A 21,328-nucleotide genomic window follows, 5' to 3' on the forward strand; every position below is an offset into this window, starting at 1 on the left:
TATTATTGCTGAGGGGAGAAAAGCACCATTTCTGAGAGAGACAAAACTTCATGATCCATCCAGCTGCTGATTATCCTCTTGTTATACAAACTGGTTTGTGGATTCTTCCCTAACACATCCTTGTCAAGAACAGCCTGTCACATTCAAAGATGCCAATTTTTCTTGTATGTTACCTGTGAAAATTGAATGGCCAATCTCCAGGTGTTAGCACATTGCTTTTACAAAACTGTCCCTTTCAGTACGTATTAGTATTAGGTTGTCTGGCAGATCAATTAGGCCCTTCCTCTGAACAAGAAGAACTCTTCTTTCATGTGAACATATTCAATGCTTTGCTTTTCTCAGCCTAGCTGAGCCTTCCAGGGAGTCGGTGCCTGGTGACCTGAGGCAGGCTCAGTGCCCCTCCCTTCATCTCAACCCTGCAGGCATCTTCTCATTTAGCATACTCCTCCTCCACCTCCCAGAATACAACTTTTTGCCCTCAGTTTAAGCCCTCTGACTTGGAACAAGCATTGTGAAGCCATAATAGCCTTTTTTTGAGAACTAGGTTAAATTAACAGATAGGCACAATCCTCTAAATAGTAAAGAATTCAAACCCAAGACTGCATAGATGGCCCAGGCAATAAGAGTTTTAATCCAGGTGCAACAGTAACAAAAGCTACTTGACATTAAATGCTGCAAAATTAAACTTTCTTTTAAGAGTAACTTGTAATAATTATTTTCTTAAGCCAAACATAAGAAAGTCCATACTTAATATGTATTAGAATTGTTCTGACATCTTGTGATCATTAAATATCTCAGTTTTCACAAAGTCATGACATTATCTATGGTTTTATGGTTGATTTCCCACATGGGTAATTACATTTTGTCTGAACAAATTCTTCTGCCATTTCAACTAGATACGGTTTTCTCAAGTTCCTCCCATCATAAAAGGATATTGAATTCAACAGCTGCTGACTTTCCTCCTGTCAGAGGATGAGGTGGTCCTGCACATTATACTCTTATGTCAGCTAGCTTCATGGGAGCCTTTTAGGACATTTGGGGTGAAACATGATGATTCAAGGTCATGAATTGTAGTGTAACCTATCTATTTAAAATAAAAATAAGAAACCCACAAAAACCCCAAAACCAAATAAAATAAAAAAACCTCAACCAACAAAGAAAAACAACCAGAAAACAGCAGAAATGCTTTTCTATTATGCCTCATTCCTGTTAATTTAGTTTCTATTTATAAAAGGCAGTGGTGGAAAGGTACATGACACATCAGTCAGTGTGATAGGGAGGTAAAAAAATCATTGTTAGGAAGAAATACTGCAAAAAAAGTATTCATAGCATGACTCTTCAGTGTGCAACATAGCTCCATGCAGCTGTTCACTGAATGTATGTCAACTGGTTTACTTGGATGAAGAGACAATTCTTAAAGCCACAATTTAGCAACAATAGCAGTAAGTTTAATCTGCAGTGTTTGCTGCCTACCGTGAAAATCTTAAATCTCCGAGTCAAGCCCAGGAATTCAATGCAGCAAAGCATGGCAGAATAAGGGTACCAGCTCTTATTTCTCTCATGCAATCTGCAAGTTTGCCTTGAAGTTTTCTATAGTTTGCCCTGTCACACTTAATTTTTTTCCAACTTTGTTGTGTTAATAATACTTAGTAAATTAAAAGCCTTAAAAAAACAAAACAGAAAACAAAACAGTCCCCAAAAGAAATACTTTCAGTGTATATTTCCCACATACATTATTGAAATGTGTTGGTGTAAGGATATTTGGGCAAAAGCAAAAAGTCTGTAGCTAAAGCAGTGTTCCCTTAACAGTGGGACATAATGGTTGGGATCAGAGCTGGAAGAAAAGAGGAGGAGTTTGGGAAGAGGAGGAGAGCAAATATCAGTGCCAAGACAGGTGCAGGAATGGTGATTGTGACTGAGAAGGAAGAAGGGTACGAAGTGTAAGGTTGTTTTTAGAGGGACTCAAGACAAATTAGTATGAGAAACATTGACTTGTGCTATAAACAAGAAATAAGTAGAATAACTCACATCTGAAATAATGGAGGAGAAATTAATGAGGCCTGCTATGGACACTTACTGCTGAACATATAACACAGCATACTATAAAACACAGAAGCTCACTGGTTATTCCATTCACATTAAGAACATACTTCTTATAGTGGGAAGTTACCCAGAAACTCCATAAGATTACAGGGTCCCTGACATTTTAAGTAACAATTGTACAACCTAACTTATGTCCCAGCAATTCTAAACTAACCTGTCTAGGAACCTCTAGCACAGTAGGTTTTCATTCATTTAATTAATTCTCCATTTAATGTACAAACATTCAGAGCCATAAGATGAGAGGCAGAGTCTTTTTCTCACAAAGATGTTCAAAGAAAATGTTCCAAGAAGTGACTGAGAAGCATGAGAGAACAATGGATATATACTATTTATATTAATATGCAATTAAAATATATTGATATGTTCATTCATTCAATTTGCTTACCACACTAAGAAATTATGTAGCTTTCAGACGACAGAACATCAGGGAAAAAAGGAAACGAAATAATTCTTCATAGGTACAAAGTAAGTGGATTAATTGTGTTGAAACAAGATTTTATGCACACAGAGGTTTGCTGCTTCAAACTTCAATAAGTACTTCCAAGCCAGCCAGATCCTAAAAAGAAAGTTGGGTTGTTTTTTTTTTCCTTTCAAGCTGAACCTATGCAATGGCACCTGGAGAACAATTAAAGGAACTTATTTCCAAAATCATAAATGGTTCTCTAATAACATTCTGCTGCCAAATTCCAACCCTTCAAACTGGAAACTCCTAGCACAAGCTCTTTGTTTGATCCCAGATTTCATCCAGAGAAACAGAAAATCTGTAAAATTAACTAGGACTTACTTCATGGGTCAAGTTTTAAGCTTCAGCCAGAACATAACTCACAATTAGTACTATTTTAGGGCAAGTTTTTTTGCTCTTTGCTTCTCAATCTAATGCCAAAACGCACAAAAAGAAAATCCCTAACAATTCTGAGAGAAACTGTCATCAAATGTAGGTTTAACTGCTTTATTCATAACTGTTCTACCTATAACAATCTCATCTGCAATTTATTGCATTGTTGGAAATTTTGACTGCAAACAAACAGAGCAAGAAGATTGGAAATACTCCATTTGCAGTACAGGATGAGTTTTTCCGATTTATCACTTTTGAAAGTGATAAGAACAGCTGCTTGCAAGGAAATGTTTAAAGCAGAACATCACATAAAGGATGGAATGTGAAAAATTTGACACAGTGCATCAATTTGGTTTTGCAGGTATTCATATGCCTTCCCCCATCTTAATTCTTCTCCTGTACTGTTTGAGAGAAAGTCACTAAAATTCTTTAAGACCTTTCCAATCAGAAAATATGAAATGCATATTCATACAATCTTATTTTAAATCTTTCTTACATGGATGAAACACACAGGCACAACTAAGGAGAGTATTAGATATTCACAGGAGCTCATACCCATAAAGAAACCTAATGTACATTGGTATTACAGCACCAACATATAAATAGAACAAAGGCTGAGTGCTGGAGGATAGGGAAGGAAGGTAACTTAGCAATAACTCCACTTTACTGATTAAAGTGCCACAGAACTCATAAAACTTTTAAAGTAGATAGGATTTGGGATTGTTCCATCTTAATCCCTCCCTTTGAAGTAATGCAATTATTTTGGACATAAAACCCTATTTCTTAGGGATTTAGAAACACACAACTGTACTCATCCATAAGATTATAAAACTGACAATTCATAAGCAGTATGGTTCCATTCCAGGAACAATCCATTATTTGCTTGCCAAAATCCCATGCTTCAGCTTTAAAGAATCTTTCACCATTCCTTCAACCGTATTTTTAATATTTTCTATGAAACTTTATTTTGCAGGAGATGAAGTGAAAAAAAAAACCACAACCCACAAAAAAAAACAAACCACACAACTTTCTTTAAAATTATACAAGCATCTCTTCCCAAAGCTACCATCCTTGTGAGCTACGTGACTTAAAAAGGGTCAGGCAATGCAAAGCTAGGATTTTAAATATGATAGGCATCTACTCAGTGGCAATTTAAAGGTACCTTTGGCATTAAGTTCAACATCCTGAGGGTCAAGAAGAATAATAACATACCATGAGGCACCTCAGTTACTCCATATACAGCCATCTTATAGAATCCCCTCACCAAAATTGAGGGGCAGATTGCTAAGGTTTCAGGCCAGGCTGTCATGACTGTATCAGGCATTTTTAATCTGGATGAGGTAAACAAAACAAAACAGCAAATAGGGAAACCATTATGTCAAGCACAATGATTAAACCTACTTTTGGTTAGAAGTAAAAGTCCCTGTACATCAACTACGCTGATAAAATAAATTACCTTTCCCTGGGAAGTAATCAAGTTCCCATTCATTCCTTTCTTCTTTTCACGAAGTTAATGGAAAACTGCATAAACTGGCTTCCTGCAGAGTTAGGACAAGTCTCTGCTAAGCTGCTCTGCCTTCTAACTGTTTTAAAGGTACCAGCTTTGGCTCCTTCACAGCTACATATTGTTACTCCCACATCCTTGAGACATACCTGCAAAGTTGAGATTCTTGCTGCTGAACTTTTAGCAAATAAATTTCTTCTTAAAGCCTCTGTCTAGTTCTGGTCCACGAAGATGAAAATCATTGCCACAGCTTAAGCAGTAACACAATCAGCAGTGGTAAATAGAACATCCAGTGGTTACTACATACTGATGATCCACATGGTTGAACTTGAGACACAGGCAGATATATTTGGTGGTTGACAAGAAATTTATACACTCCTGGTTACCCTCTATGGAGTAGAACCTCATATTTGTAGCCAAAACCCCCTCCATTTGGAATGTGCCAGAAATATACACAAACTGCACACTTCTGGTCCACCTGAATGTTACTTGGAAGAAACAGGGGTCAAATATTCCAACTATACTGGCCCCTCTCTTCTAGCAAATTGGAGCTTCCCCCTCTTAGAGCCATTTAAATAGGAAAAGCTCTGCTAAATCATGATCAGCACCAGGAATTTAATCACAACCCAATAAACCCATACAAAACATAGGAAACAGGAATAGTACAAAGTGCATTTACCCTCAGAAGAAACAATACTGCTGTTCTGCTCTAAAAAAATACCTCTGGTTTCCACACAAGCAGCACCAATAAGATGCAGACTCACTCTACACAAAGCCCTGACAAGTGAAAAAAACCTGAAGAGAGGGTATCCTAAACTGTAATTTCACCTACCTCACTAAAATTGCTAGAAATAAAAAATTATTTTAGAGTACTGTATCAATCACATAAGCTGTTCGAGTGAAGAGAGATGGTTCAAAGCTCTGCAAAACTTATCTATTAAAAACTTACCTATTATCTTATCTGACTTATCTATTGTGATAACAACAAAAAGGTCAGCCTAGGCTAGGTGCCTGCATGCAAGAGGCTGCAACTGATCATCACCAAGGCATATTTCATGCTGTCTGCTGTCCAGTCACAGACCATCATGTTCCTGTGGTGTTGCACACACCCATATGGAGGATGGCAACTGAAAAAAGATTCTCAATCTCACTTTCCTTCTCACCTAATTCTCTGTGTAATGCCTTAAACATCAAGCACTGACAAATAAAACAGAAGAACTACCTTTTGATTTCTCCCTGCTCAGACGTTTGGGAAACACAGACTCACTGCTTTATCCACGCCCTACAACTAAAATTTTGAGGAAATCATTTAATACCTTTTGTGCCTTAACTTCTCATCTGCAAAATGGGGTAACAGAATTTCCCTTCCTCTCACTGACTATGAAATAATTTAATATAGCAAAGTACTCACAACAAGGACTTCCATTTTATACTGTGTACATACAAACACCACTCACTCAGCATAATGAGATGCAATTTCAGTCCATGTTCTTAGGTGATATTCATTATAACTACTAAGTTTTATAAATAATCCATAGTTTAAACTTTTCCTCTCTTTAAAAGGGGAGTGCTTGGTTTTTACAGACAGATTTAATTATTTTTTTAGTCTACACCTCAGATAATAAAACTTTGCAAACTGTCCAAGTAAAGTAATAAATCTTGACCCTACTGAGGGTTGCTTTTCAGCTTTGGTGTAACACAAAATGGAAAAAAACCCTATATACCTAAATAATTTACTTGATACAGAGATCATATACAGAAACTAATAGACTACTAAAGAAAATAGACACACAGTTGTCCACATTATAATTTGTGGACTATTTGCTTGATATAGTTATAAGGTGTAAGGTGAAGTTATTATAAAAGTATTATCAGGGTAACTGGAAGTAAGTGCTGAAGTAAATTTGCCAAGAACAATTTGAAACCAAAATTATGGTCTGCTAAGGCTTAGAAAAAAACCCCAAACAACCTTAAAAAGTTAAAACATAAATCATTTAAGGATGAAAAAAGGTCACATCTACAGTGGTAATATGCTGAGCTTTTTACAAGGTGATGTTGAAGACACTATAGTCTAATAGAAAAAGTGTGTCAAGCAGGTCAAATAATTAACTACTCTGATTTTAAAGACAGAGTCTATAAAATTTTATCTTGATTTTTAAGTAAATACTTAGCTTTGCGTAATAATTTCACAATGATAGGACAGAAAGCAATCAATCAAATACAGCAAGTATTATCAGAACCCTGTTTAATCTCTGTCTAATTTGATGACCTTCATTAATCCAGATCCTTTAAGGCATGAGGCACAACAAACTCACTGCTTACCTGTGCTCCATAAGGTGGTGGGAAAAAAGCTTCAGAACTCATTTCTCTATTTATAAATGCACCTGTGTGATATCACGGTATACACAGTCCCAGAAGGAAAGCAATCATAGAAAACTTCTATTATTGCCTTTCAGACACATCCAGTAATTCCTTTTTCCTTCTACCTCTAACTTAGTCAAAGCATAAAATAAAACATAATTAATTAGTTGAAAGAGAAAGGACTCAAATGAAAATTCTCAAACAGATTTGGCATTCCCATGGCCACTACATGGTGCTGTTTCCTCCTCATATGCTCTTCTCATATTTTTTTCCTCAAAATAATACCTGATAAGGTGGTTTGCATAAAAAAAAATTAAACTGACAGCCACCTTCCAATAGATTAATTTTACTCAGTATCATATCATACAGTATTTGTAAAAAAACCAACAACAAACAAAAAAACCCAAACCAAACCAAAACCACAAAAAACCCAAAAACAACCACACTTTGGACTGGCTATATAGCTTTTAAAGAAGAAAAGACACAATTGGTTCCAAATTTTTATAACCACTTCTTAATGCACAATAGTATGAAAATAAAAAATGGAACATTTCAGGATGTTTATTCATGCTGAAGATAAAAATGAAAAACCTTCTTCCTCCTAGCTATCATGTCCCCTAGACAAACATATCCATGTGAAATGTTTTAAATATTTTAAAGTAGAGACATTCACTACTAGCACCTGAAAAATATGCAGAAATTTGAATCTGCTTTAAGTTTCCATTAATAAAGCTACAATCCCTCGAGCTCACACTTTATAATACATTTGAAAAGGAGACAAATTAAAAAAATACATTGAGCTGGCTAAACCTATTCATCACATAGCAGTTCACACTCTTAAAAAATCAACCATTTAAAAATACAAAGGTCTGAGACTTTGAAGCAGCATGGCCACGATACAGTAACTCATCAAACTGCAGTTCACTTAGCATGTATAGATGTTTAGTTGACAATACATTAGTACTATTCCTTCTGCCTCAGAAAAGTTTAGGAATTAATACTGAAATCCAGAAAGTATGAGACATTACTAATGCACGTACTACCTCTACATAAAACACTATAAAGTGAAAAGACATATTTGAAACATATTAATCACTTCTAAAATAAAACACTTTTTTTCCATTGATATTCAGTGATTTTTCTGAAATCAGACACTTTCACCCCAGACCATAGACTGAAGTGATTTGAAATGGAAGTATTTCCTGTCCACTCACTGCCAGTTTCTGCTCCCAGAGTGATATAACAGATGACATCCAGTACAATAAATTCTTTTATTAACCATAAATTTGAAACGGCTTTAGGGATTTGAAGTGTTCAGTTTCATGCTGAAAAAATGTAATGTTATCCACAGACCATCAGCATGTGTAACAAAAACAGAGCCACAGGTTACGCGACTTTGATCGAATTATTTAAAAAAAAAAAAGTTCTTGAAAAAGCATTTGCAATTATTTTTAACCTCTTGTTTTTAGAGAGACACACTAACTGATCCTTTTCCTGCAGGAAACACTTCTAACAAAAAATGTCTCTATACAGAAAGTCAACAAGTTTCCTTCTAGCCATCAGCTCATCTAAGAAATCAGAACTGCAACACCAGCTTTAAGAGCTTAAGCATTTAAAAATACAGATTAAAAGTTAGATTGAGCCTGTAAACTTTTACTTTACTTCCTTTTATCAAAGTTAAACTTAATATATACATAGCTATTCCTAAAAACTGTGCAGGAAGATAAATACAATATAGAATATAAACTCTTTCAGTTTAAACCCTCGTCTCTATTAAAATAAAATTACGTTATTGGAGTAAATTGAGGAGTAGATCCAAAGAGCAGCAAGTTTCCCTTCCCATATAAATGAAAACTTACAACAGGAAAACTACGCAATTGTAAAATACAAACATGGAAACAATTATCTTCTCTGTTGCAACAAAACCTGACCATTGGGAGGAGTAGGGGGGGGGGGGAAATACCTATAATTATGTATCAACTTTTCACATAGGAACATGCAAATAAACTACTGAACTTTACATATTGCTAACTTCTGTCATTTAATGGAATATAATAAACAATAACTAAGACACATAAACCAAATGTAACATAACTACACTGAGCTATAGCCAGCCATGTCTACCAGCATTGCTGGATGATACTGGGCATTCATCTGTTGTTTAATTTGTGGTTTTGATTCCTACATTTTCAGCCAGAATGTCATAAAAATGAAGTTCTGCCCTTGCAGCTCATTCTTCAGTGAGTGTAATGTCCCATTTCCAAACCTCTGCATGACATTTCACGGCTACTGGTCCTTAGTGAAAGAGAACTCCAGAAGTGAAAGGCACGATTAGTGAATTACTCTTACAAATGCAACTATATGGAGAAACCTAAGCTATCCCAACTTGCATTATTCACAACTAATGAATAAAAGATAAAGGTTTTGTTTCCATTGATATTCTGAAGGAGCACGGAATAACAACTTTTCACCTGCTACAGGTCAGGCTGAGTTAGGTGTTTGTTTTGTCTTTTTGATTCTTACTTTAACTTTTCCTGTGGTTAACCTAGTACTCCTGTCAGAAGCTAAACTAAGGTAAAGATAATTATTAAACACCATGAACATCTTTTGTTGGAAAAAACAAATACAACTGAACTGCAACTATTCTGGAATACATCATATTGCTATTTGTTTGAAAAGTAGTTTAGCTAAATATGAAGTATTATACAAAAGAATAAACAAAACATTAGATATGTTATAATAACAAAAGCATCCAGCTGTACATCCATCCCTTTCTTTTGAGGCTGTCAACACATGCCTTGTGCAGCAGAGGACTCAGATAAAATTCTGATGCATTAAATAAAATCAATTATTTTATAATGGGGAACGATCCTTAACTGTGCTCTGTAGCTAACTACACAGATTTGTTCATAAATGCTGTACTAATAAGAGATGCTGAGAGCAAAGTAAGAAACAGAAGGAGTTACACAAAACCTGGTGGGACATTCTGTAATTTTAGTGGTAATCTGCCCAAATTCCATTCACAAGCTATAGGCTGTATAGTGAAGTCCCCCCCTCGGGTTACAAATGAATACATTGCTCTTCATTTCCTGGCAGGAAGGGTTGGATAGCATTACAGTGCTCTCTTAAGCAACTGCTGTATTCCACCACAGAGCTGGCTGTATTTCAACAGTGATTTCTGAAACCTTATCATCTTCTTGCTTGTGAAAAATTAACTATTAAAAATGTTCAAATTAAAAATCTTTCATAATTTAGGCTTTAGATTTTTGTCTATGCTCAGTACACTAACCCCAAACTTTTTTTATGAAATACTTTTTAAATTTATCTACACTACACACATCAAGAATGGAATTTTAAAAGTATCTGAATAGTTATATGGAATACTGACTTAATCACAAAATTAACTCAGGGATTTCCTGGCTCCCCTGTCCAGTGCCTGGATCTTCCTTCATGCTATAGTTCATTGCTTCTGAACATACGCTTAACATAATTGCATGGGGAACCTCTCTTCATCCATGTTATTGAAGTAATTCCAGGTGTGAAAAGAAAGAGGGGAAAAAAAAAAACCAGCATCCAAAAAAAACCCAAAAAACAAAAAAAAACCCCAAAACCACCACCAGAAAGAATAAGGATACTTATACTTCCAAGTCAAACTGTCAGAATAATTTGATTTACAATGTGGCTTACTAACAGGTGCATTATTAAAGCAGGTGGGGAAGGAAGAGCAAACAGCAACACCAAAGTGGGAGGAAGTAGATGGGAGTGAAAATTCCACTAACCAGCTCTGCTGCTGAGTCAATATAAAATGTAACTACACCCTGAGCCACAAAAGAGAACAAATCCCATTGAAAGTTAATAGGAGTTAGGGCACTCCATTCTTTTTCAGAAACCCTCTTCAAGCCTCTAAGGATCTGCTCACACTCACAGGGTAAAGCTTAAATCACCCATTTATAACCCCCATCTCTAAGACTTCAAGGGGAAGCCCAGCACAAGCTTGAAAACTTTGCTAAAAAGGTTTGCAATTCAGCAACACCCTCTTCCCTCATCGTGTTTAAAGCCCATCCAGACAGAGCCGTCTTTATGCTCAGAGTGAATTGCACAACTTCCCAGATCCAACTTGCATCCTCATTTTGTTACTACTGCCTATGATTAGGGGCAAGCCCAGACAGGGAGATAACACTGATCCCCACAGAAGCCTGAGAAATACAGAACGGTGCACAACAGCATTACGGGTGCTTTGAGACAAGATACAGACTGGCATCTCAATAGCTCAGACAGGGGAAAGGGATGGAACTCTACATTGTCTGGGCAGCTGTACACACGGTTATCCTAGTACAGAATAAATAAGTAAATAAAATAATCTATTCCCAAGGGCCTGCTTGTAAAGGAAGTTACTACTATGTGATAAACTAAGATGTAACTTTACAATGCACCACCTGCTCTTCAACAACACTCAGTATGGGTTGTCCCAGCACACACCCACCCCCAGCACTGAGACTGAAGACCCCGATTCCCACAGAAGCATCAGAAATTGCCGTGCTAGCAAACTGCTCTGCTTTGGGTGTGCCACAAACCCACGGACAATTTCCCACCACTAACACAGCCAACACGTTTCTGGTACTCAGCTCCTTGAGCCCAGCCACCTGCAGCACTGCCCTGTGCTCAGAAGATGCACCCAGGTGCTCTCCATGGGAGACATTACCCTGACAGGGAACTGTCTCCTGCACTTGTGTTCAGTGGGCAGTGAGTGATATTCCCATGCACACAAAGAAGCAGGCAGGTAAAAGCCTTGTTGGCCAAGTGTGCAAAGCAGTCAGCTTTTGCACTGAAGTCAGTCACAGCTGTTTAGTGCTGGGTAATCACAAAGCACGGAGCCACCTGAGGTGTAAAAGGCAAAATGTCATCAAGACAGAAGGCAAAGTTTTGTCACTGATTTTAACAGGTAGGATTTTGGTTCTTTAGACAACACAAACAAACAAAAAATGCCCCAAAAACAACAGAAACAAAACTGCTCAAACCCTTAAAAGGAAAACAGATTGGGGTGTTGTTTCCACAAGCAAATGGCAGAGACAAGTTTGTGTACGGTTTGCTTAAAACATTGTATAAAAAGAAAAAAAAAAATATGACTACCAAGAGTCTCTAAAGTTGTATTTTTGTATACATTCCAATCCCAGGCCAGTCACACCTGGAATACACATGTTTAACTGAGCAGCTGATAGCTTCTAGTATTAACAGTTTAAAAGATTTACTATTTGAACTTAAACATTCTCATATTTTGCCTCCCTACCAGCTAGACTAAATTTACACATATTTTAACCCACAGTATTAAAACCAAATATGTTTTAGTCTGTGAAATTAAAATTACAAAAAGAATACTTCAAAAAGTTGGATTACTCTTTGGAACTTCACATACAAAGAGATAAAACCAAACTTCATTATAAATATGCAGCCACAAAAACCCCACCAAACTTGTTTTCCTGAACCCCAGAATCAAACCCAACAGCCTGTTTTAATCTTAGATTTCTACAACTTTAAAGGAAAACATTAGAAAGATACATAGGTGTCTTTTATGTTATAAATACTAAACTCAGGAAAGTAAGTTTCTTTTATAAAGGTAGTGAGTATTCTAAGTGACCATATTACAAGCTTGGGATTCCTGTGGAGAACTAAAATCCTCCATCTGAAAACACAAAGCAAAATTAATTAGAAAACACGGTCTGAGTGAAAACTATTCTTGCAAAGAGTTCTTAGAAAGGATCACCTTGAATGCATTTGAAGCCAAGGAGATGCCATAACTTTTCTTCACACAAAAGCAGTCATCAACAGAGCACAACCAGATGTTAAGTTTTCTTTTCTTAGTTTCTGTAAACCCCTGTGACCTCCCTCAAATTAAAAAAGGGAATAGCATTTTTAAAGCCACAGGAGCTATCATTAGTGAAGCATTCTAAGGATTTTCATTAATTCATAGCCAGCCAACCAGGAATTTTCCCACAGCAGCATACAAAAAAAGTCAGAGAAGTCACTGATTGCTTGGTTGGATTTGAATGTAGTCAGAAGCAAGATCAGAAAAATCTAGTCCCTCCCACTGATATAAGAGTGAAGAACATAAGGAAGGTCAGAAATTAAAATCCAAGCCTGCCCACCAACCATGAGGAAAATCCAGCATTGTCATATTACAGCAGGTATAGAAAGGGTTATTACAGGCAATTTTGTGAGGCAAGAGACTCATATAGGTAGATCAACAGAAATCAAGTATTTCCAAGCACAGAACACACAGAGCTGCATGCCTACAGTCTCCTCCACATAGCAGCCTCAAGACTTTGGTGTTGTTTAGCTGTTAGTGTAATACCCACCGCGTATGGCAACATACAACCTAACACACACATTTAGTTGGAGCCCTTTGAACTCTGCATGCTCCTCATTTGTTCCTTATAGTTTCTGTCAGCCCTGGGTTCCAGCACAGAAGCAGCTTGTACTTTCAACATTAGCTCATCAGAATACAAAGGTTACAGAAAACAGAAGAATGTATTTCAACAAGACTTCTCTTGAAGACATTGCCCCTGGCACTCCTGTGATGCATTATGCTCTGTACAGCATTCCTCAAAGGAAGAGGCCAAGACTGCTGGCTTGCAGCCTCTGTGCTGCCAACAAGAAGATGCATCTGTCAACACAAAGGTCATCATTTCACAGCCACCTCTGTCCACTGTCAGATCAACTGGTACCAATTTGATTCACATCAGTCATGGACGCACAACTCTAATTCTGTTGATTTAACCAGAACACACATTTCAGAGCTTATGCTTTCAGACCTGCAAGAACATACAAGATAATGGATCTAGTATGAAATCTCCTAGGACAAAGCTACCTCTCACATTTATTTAGGCACATCAGAAGAAGCAGCATGAATTATGTGCCCCCAGACCAGATTTACTGCATTGCCAAAGACCAGATCTGTACGAGTAAGAACAATAAAGTATGTTCACACACCTACAGCTTTAACCTTAAGTAAGATTCCCTCTTAACAGATTGTTATGACATATATTCCATATGTTCAATATCCAGTCATGTACTACTGATAGATGTTGACACTTCATTGCAAATGCAGCTTCCTTGCCCTCTGGCCAGCACCAGTGTTCTTCATGCAGCAGGTGAGCTATCAGCTTTTTCCTTTCTACCTGTCCTAAAAGTGCATGGTCCCCCTCCTAAAAGGTCTTGATGGCTATTGAGATGTAGAGTGTCCCACTCTACCTACTCCCTACATTCTGCACCAGTTCACCTGCAGGTTGATAAAATACTAAGCTTGTTGCAGTATCTATTTCATCTCTACATAAACCTATTTAAAAGGTTTTCCTAGCCACTACTTCAGTCCTCATTATTGCTAATACTAAGAAAAACATTTCATACTTAAGGCTTTTGACCTGGTCATTATGGATTAAGGAACACATTTAGGGTCAATAGTGGATTATTTAACTCCTGTTGATGTAGGAACATGGGAGTTTAATGTACTGGATAGCTCTGGCAGGAGAAGACACCTCCTTTTCTAAGCTAACAAAAGGAATCTATCAATCTGTTTGAAGACATTCATTGCCTTCTGTCTGAAAAGCCTACCAAGGAATGGAGAGGGCTTAAAAAGTACAGAAACAGCCACATAAGTGTGTGTCTTTCACTGGAATCTAACAAAGCATTCTGAGTTTCAAATGTGTGAAAAATCCTTATCATCATCAAGAGATGAGGAAAAATGTGGGTGACTACTGGACAGGATACCAAATTATGATGCAGGCACTTCTTAGCCACAGGCTTAGCTTCATTTTACTATCCCCTTTCTACCTGAATAATGCATCAACAAGATACCAAGAAGCAGTCTCAGGGCATACTCATGAGGCTTTTGCACCATTATCAGCACAAGGGATAAAAAACCAGAATGCCTGGAACAATTCTACAAAGCAAATAGTGATATAACACTGTAACTGCATTCAAGTCAGACAGAATTCCAAAGAATACAATGTATCCTGAAACATGCATTGATGCTTTACAAACCTTTACGAACTCACAAATTCTTTATAAATCCAGAAACTATGTTTTAGCTACAATTTATTACGTAAAATACGTTTATATGTGTTAAAATACAAACTAAAATTAATTTCTTCATATTTACTGATCTAGCCCCAGCTCTTTATTTTAATTTATTGCAGTCTGCACATTCATAAAATAAGGACATTACGAATAAACATCCATGTAATTGATACAAATTTTGTGTTTTTCTAGGTGTGATGTATTTATGCATAATGCTCATTATATATATAGAAATTACAAATGGTACAGAAACACCAGCATTAACATAAAGTTAAAAAAAAAAAATATTTCAAATACACTTCATTATACTGATAGCAGTATACATAAAACCAAAACAGTATACTTCAAAAATACAAAATACTTTACTTTTAAAAATTAAAAATGTTATTCAAGCTTAATAATTTCCCAGTAATACTTCATACTCCTCTTATCTTGTTTACTTATAAAAACCATACTGAAGATATGGGTAAAATTCAGCCTTTGAGCAGAATTAAGCAGGCAGGTTCACATCAAAGCTTTGTTTCATCATCTTTAGAATGATCTGTTGGAAAAGACATCTGGTTCTTATTAAACACCCTTTAAATGTTGCACTTTTAATTAAGTAACATCCATGTTATAGTAACGTTACCAATTAATTAAGTAAAGAAAAGCTGGTATGGTCTAATCATGACTGCTTAACATCTTTTCAGCAGCAGACAATAAAGTATTCATCTAGTAAAGCAGAACTCCTGCTTAAATAGCATCTCAAGATTTAAAAGTAATGAGTCTAATAAAGCAGTAACTACACTTCTGCTTGCTCAAAAGCATATTTTGGGAGGAGTATGGCAAGGAATGGAGTTTGACACCTAAACTAAGGCACAAGATCTAGAGAGGAAATTAACCAGATCTGCAGCAGTCCTAAGGAGACTTCAGTAGCAGAAATCCTGTTAGGTCAACAGCTAATGAATCAGCATCATTCTCCAATTTCCCATTTCACACCAGCATACAAGGAGATACATGGTTTGTGTTAGTACACAGAGCTAGTTCCAATCATGTAAGCAGGCTTACGTTTCCATAATTTTGTTCTTCAGGCTGTGTGTTTGAATGCTCATTCTGAAAACCTCAGCATTTAAACCATATACCTCATAGTTTCAGAAGAAACTTTAATCTACTTATTTAAACACTAACTTACTAAAGCTATTTTGTGCATTTTTTAATTAATTTACGTGGGCCCACTGTCACTGACACTTTTTGTTGGTAGAGTAAAAATGGGTTCATGTTCTCTGTTACATTACTTAATAAACTAAACTAGAAAGATAAATCTAATCAGAGAACTGCACTAAGCTTTAAATGACACATCTAATAAATCCTAAAATACTATTACGTGGTTCTTTATGATGGTGGAGAAAGATATCTATCCATTAAAAAAATTCAGAAAAAATGGAGGATACTGAACTGCTGGCATATGGTCTACAGAACTTTCCACCAATTCTGGAACTGTCCATACATTAAAGAACCCCCTGACAGCAAGCATTAACACCTTCCACCATGTTTCATTTTAGGTCTGCCTTATGGCCAATACTTTTAAAAATTTTTAAATACTCTGTAGAAGAGAATCTGATTATTTTTTTTATTGTATAAAAGGAGTAAGAAATAAAGGGAAGAATTTAAACTTCAGTAAATTGTTTTTACCATTTTACAAGGTATTCTTCTGCCTGAAGTTCCCCAAACATGTTCCCCAAACATGAGAAAATTATTTCAGTATGTCCTAGCTCTGTGTTCAGAAAAATCCTGTAAAGAAGAATGAGTGTGTGTTGGGACAGATGTTTCAGGAGATAAATGTAGAGACATCGCAGCATGAGCCTAAAGAATAATGAGAAAGGCAGAGCTCCCTATAGTGGAACAGTAGGAAATGAGGATCTTCGGTCTCTGCCATGAAAGAGAAAAGGAAATAGAAAGTTTCTCAAATAAAGAGTATAGAAGTATAGCACAGGGAGGGTTTCAGGGGAGAACGCACGGAAACAGAGACCCCTTAGTATGTCTGATAAGCTTTGCTTAGCAGAGCAAAGGAGAGTGCAACTCTCTACTGACAAGAGGGGAAAAAAAAAAAACAAAACAGAAGAGGTTTGCTAAAATGATGTATTATTTATTCTCCCCCAATTTCATTTAATTTAAGCTTTATACTGCACACAGTTTTGTGTCAAGAACTTCAGATGAATTAAACATACAAAAAAGTTATTCATGTCTGTAGCCCTGATAGAATCTACAAAACAACTTGCAAGTAAAGTTGCTCATGTTTTTAACACTGAATAAATGAATGTGCCAACTACTCAAATCACCATGAGAGACCAAGTCCATCTTTTCCATACACCTCATGGCTTATTTATTCACTGAAAAAAATTCACTGACTGCTTTTCCAGAATAGCTCCCCATGTGGATATACTTATTCTAGATTAAAAGAGGCCCCTCCCTGATTTATTTTTTCTGGATAAAGGCATGCATATGATGTAGTAACACATCCATATGGGAAGCTACTTTGTAATACAACTCTCCTTGAAGCAAATGTTCTACCTTAACCTGAAATAACAGTAAGTGTAGGAATACATTAAAATTCCTGTTACATATCAATGAAAGAAAGCCTAGATTTAGTAAAATCCAAATTCTCAAAATCCTGAATGCACTGAAATCACTGATAGTACTTAGCAAGAGTAGTAATAAGTTATTTATCCTGATATTAACTGATTTCCTGCTGCAGACATATCTTGAGCTTGCAATACAAATGCCAAAGTATTGCTAGAGAAGTTGATTAATGCAGGCATTTATTTTGCAATGGAAGTTATTAAAAAAAAAAAAAAATTAAATCACATTAAAAGACTTTAGTCTAAAAAACATTAGCTCTTAAGAATCAAAACTCATCAATGTCACAAAATACTAAGGAAACTGCATTCTGTAGCATGAAAGGAAGATGAGCATTACTTGTATAAATGTACCAGGATGGAACACATTTCAGAAGCAACACCCAAACAATAAAAAAGTTGTATCAGGGGTGGGAAGTGTACCACATGTTCACAGCTTTAGCAGAGGAAAATATCCAACACATGTATGTACAAACACACAGCTATCTACATTTTATTTCTCCTTAAACAACTATTAAAATTTAACTGATTTTTTCCTAGTTTCTTTATGCCATTGAGTATCACCTCTGCTTCATTTAATGCGTTCTAGACATCTTTACTTTCTCTATATAGAATATAAGACTTTTTCATGCTCTTAACATACATTAATTAGACACTACTTATAAATAACCCCCAATAAGAATATCTATTTGAATAGTTTACAATTACTTCAGGGCTTGTCTTTTCAATCAGTCAGTGTCCCTGCAGTGTTTAGAGTGGCAAAGGGGAAGTGGCCTGTGGTTAAACAGAGGAAATACCAAGGAATTTTAATAGAGCAAATAGTCTCTTTACTTCCTATAGGGTACTACTTCAAAGGCAACCCTGCTCCAGAGCAGACAATGTGTTAGAGGAGCCATCAGTCATTTAATAGCGTGTCAAGTCTACTCAAAACTTACATGCAGACAAAGATAAATACCACATAACTGAGACAATGGGTACCATCCTGCAGTCGTTACTCTAACAAATGCTGCCCTGGCTGGATTATGTTGGCAGTCATCAGCTAGATTAGTATTACACAACCTGACCATGAAATCATAACTAAACAATCAAGACAAGATATCTAAGAAATCAGTTAGGTAAGTTTCAACTTGAAGCTGAAAACATAATAAAACAAAAAACTAGTACAAATATTTAATAAGCTAAAATGTTCCATTTGTTGTGAGCCATAAAGACAAAGGGAGTTTTATGCTAATTGGAAAGACTGTAATTTTCACTGACCTAAATGCCAATCAAAATAATTACATTAAAAGAATTATATTGTGGCACGTTCAGGTTTAAGATACACAAGAACAATTATGTAAGAAAAAATAATCAAATACAAACTGCATCTGCACATTTCTGTAAAGGTCAAAATACACTAATCAAGTGTCATGACATTTAATAGTGAAGTTTACTTACTACCTGATGCAAAACTTCACAGAAATACAGAGAGCTTGTTAGGAACGTGCAGTATCCTGCCTATGTCTGGTGAAACACACAAAGGATATCCTGAGCCAAAACATTTTATTCCTAATTCTCAGTTAAAAAGACCTACTAGGGGAGCCTAACCCTTCAACAGTTCCATCCAACACAAAGATATTTGTCTGAAGCTCTATCAGGGTTTGAAGTTTGTTTTTCCATACTTTTCTTTTACTCATTTTCTACTGCTTTCGGGGTTCTAAACTATGCCCTACAATCTTCTGAACTGTGTGTTGCAATAACGCTCTCAAAGGATCTGATCTGAAACCAAGAAAATCCTTAGTGACAGTCTAACAAAAAAGAAAAGCAATGAAAGTCAGTTATGTTCCCTCCGGTGTTCCTGGATCGACACGCTTCAACTACATTTGTAATTAGACATCAGGAGAACGGGGGGAAAAAACCCACACAACTCAAAAGTTATTTAAAAATATGAAAAAAGAGGAAAGGTAATCAAGAAAAGCCTCACAGCAAAACACACTAGAAACAGGAACAAAAGGCAAAGACCAGCAACCCAGGAACAAAATGTTTATCACCTTCCTCCCCTCTACCCCCTCCTGCCCTCCTGTAAATTTCCTACATCCTCTGTATAATGATCAGGCCTGGAGCTTAAGACCCCAAACCGGCCTCGAACCATTACAATAACAAAGCCCAAGTGATCGCTTTCATCCTGCTCCCAGTGCAGATCGAACGAGGGAAGGGGAGAGCGCTGGTAGTAAAGACCTGTTGAACGACTTCTTCACACTCGCTGGTTACGAGATGCTTTCTTCCCCCAGGCGAGAAACCAATGAATATCCCTTCCCGGGAAATACCACCCTCTCTCCCGGCCGCAAATTAAGCAGCAGATGCAGAGCCCTGAAGCAGCTTTATTAGTTGCAGAAGACATTTCTCCCCTCCGTGGCAGCCCACTCCCTCCTTGCACCCCCGGGAAAGTGCCCACCCCATCTGTACTGCTCACACGGGCATGGGACAGCACCCACGACCCCAAACGAAAGAACTTTCACCATCCCCTCAAACCCAAAATGAAAAAAGCCCCAACTCCACCAACAGCCCCTACCTGCCAGGGGGACCAACACTTGGCTCTACTCACCCTCCCTCCGCAAGCATCGGCCGCAGAGCCCCTCCGGCCCCCGACTCCTCCAGCGGCCCCAGCGAGCTGGCGACCACCGAAACAGGCGACGAGCGCGACGAGGAAGGAGCCGAGGATCAGCCCCGGTGCCATGGTCTGCAGCTCGCCCGCCCCAGCGCGGAGCAGCCCCGGGCACCGGGCGCAGGGGCCGCTGCCGCCGCTCTGTGCATGCGCGACCGGGCCCGGGGGCGGGGGCGGCCCGGGGGGCTCCTCCTCGGCCGGGCCCGGACGGGGGGGGCGGCTCTGCCCCTCGGCAGCCTCTGCAAATGGTCACAATGGCAATTAGCAGGACTGGCTCCTGACGCCTGATCCCCGAGTGCTGCTTGCCCCAGGAGCCCCGGAGATACCGGCGGGTTTGTGCCCTGCTCCTGACTGAGCCCGTACCGCATCGGACCCGAGACTTCACCCAGCTCGATACCATATGGCTGATCCCTTTACTGCATCGTAGGGCTCGATCACAGTAACCTATAGATTTTGGCTTCTTTTCCCGCAAGCAAGGAGGGACGGGTGCTACTTCACCAACAGGACAATGTGAGACCACAGAGGGACAGTCCAAGTGCTTTGCAAGATCAGGTCCACAGGCCAGAAAAGTCATAGGTCTGTCACAATTAGAGAGTAATGTATGAAAGATTGAGAAGGACAAGCTGGTCGCAGGCCTTCATTGTGACTTGAACAGAAATGCCATAAAACATCTTTTAGCAGAAACTAGAGATTAGGCCATAGCCTTTTTAAAGCTCTGAGAACAAATGATGCGACTTCTGATATCTATTTCACCTGCAGTCTTTAATTCTGAAATAGGGAATATTAAGACCACTAATTCTATAGGTGGGGTGGAATTTCACTGACTGTATGATATGTTTTCTGAAGTCACGTATTCCAGAGCAGAATTAAAATTTAGCCTGTGTTTTAAAGCATTATAAGGGACATAATGCAACACAATAGCATGGCTAAAAAAAAGAGACATGTGTACAATTTATTTACAGGTCAACAATTGCTCTGCTGCCCATAACCACCTATGAGAAGCAACAACTCCCTGCTGAACACATCTCCATTGATCTGCAAACAGATCTTCTAAGCTATGGCAAAACCTACTTTGCATTTTCAGTTAACTGAGATCTAGACTACTGGAGAAGCTGAAATTTTAAAGTGAGAACTGAGAGAAAAATTAGCCTAATCTGTGCTGTTTGATGCATTAGCCTACAGTGATGTCATAT

At 37.7% G+C, this 21,328-nt stretch overlaps 1 protein-coding gene across 1 annotated transcript in view; it reads right to left on the bottom strand.

Annotated features, from left to right (window-relative positions):
• The window catches only part of IL17RD (interleukin 17 receptor D), a 40,762-nt gene extending 20,480 nt beyond the window's left edge, over positions 1-20,282 (bottom strand). Inside the window, exon 1 of the mRNA XM_071755858.1 lies at positions 20,076-20,282. Coding sequence (XP_071611959.1) covers positions 20,076-20,207 — 132 coding nt within the window. The 5' untranslated portion in view covers positions 20,208-20,282. The remainder of the gene's footprint in view (positions 1-20,075) is intronic.
• Positions 20,283-21,328: the final 1,046 nt, after the last annotated feature.

This window comes from Heliangelus exortis, chromosome 12 (genome assembly GCF_036169615.1).
Source record: "Heliangelus exortis chromosome 12, bHelExo1.hap1, whole genome shotgun sequence".
Taxonomy (NCBI): Eukaryota; Metazoa; Chordata; class Aves; order Apodiformes; family Trochilidae; genus Heliangelus; species Heliangelus exortis.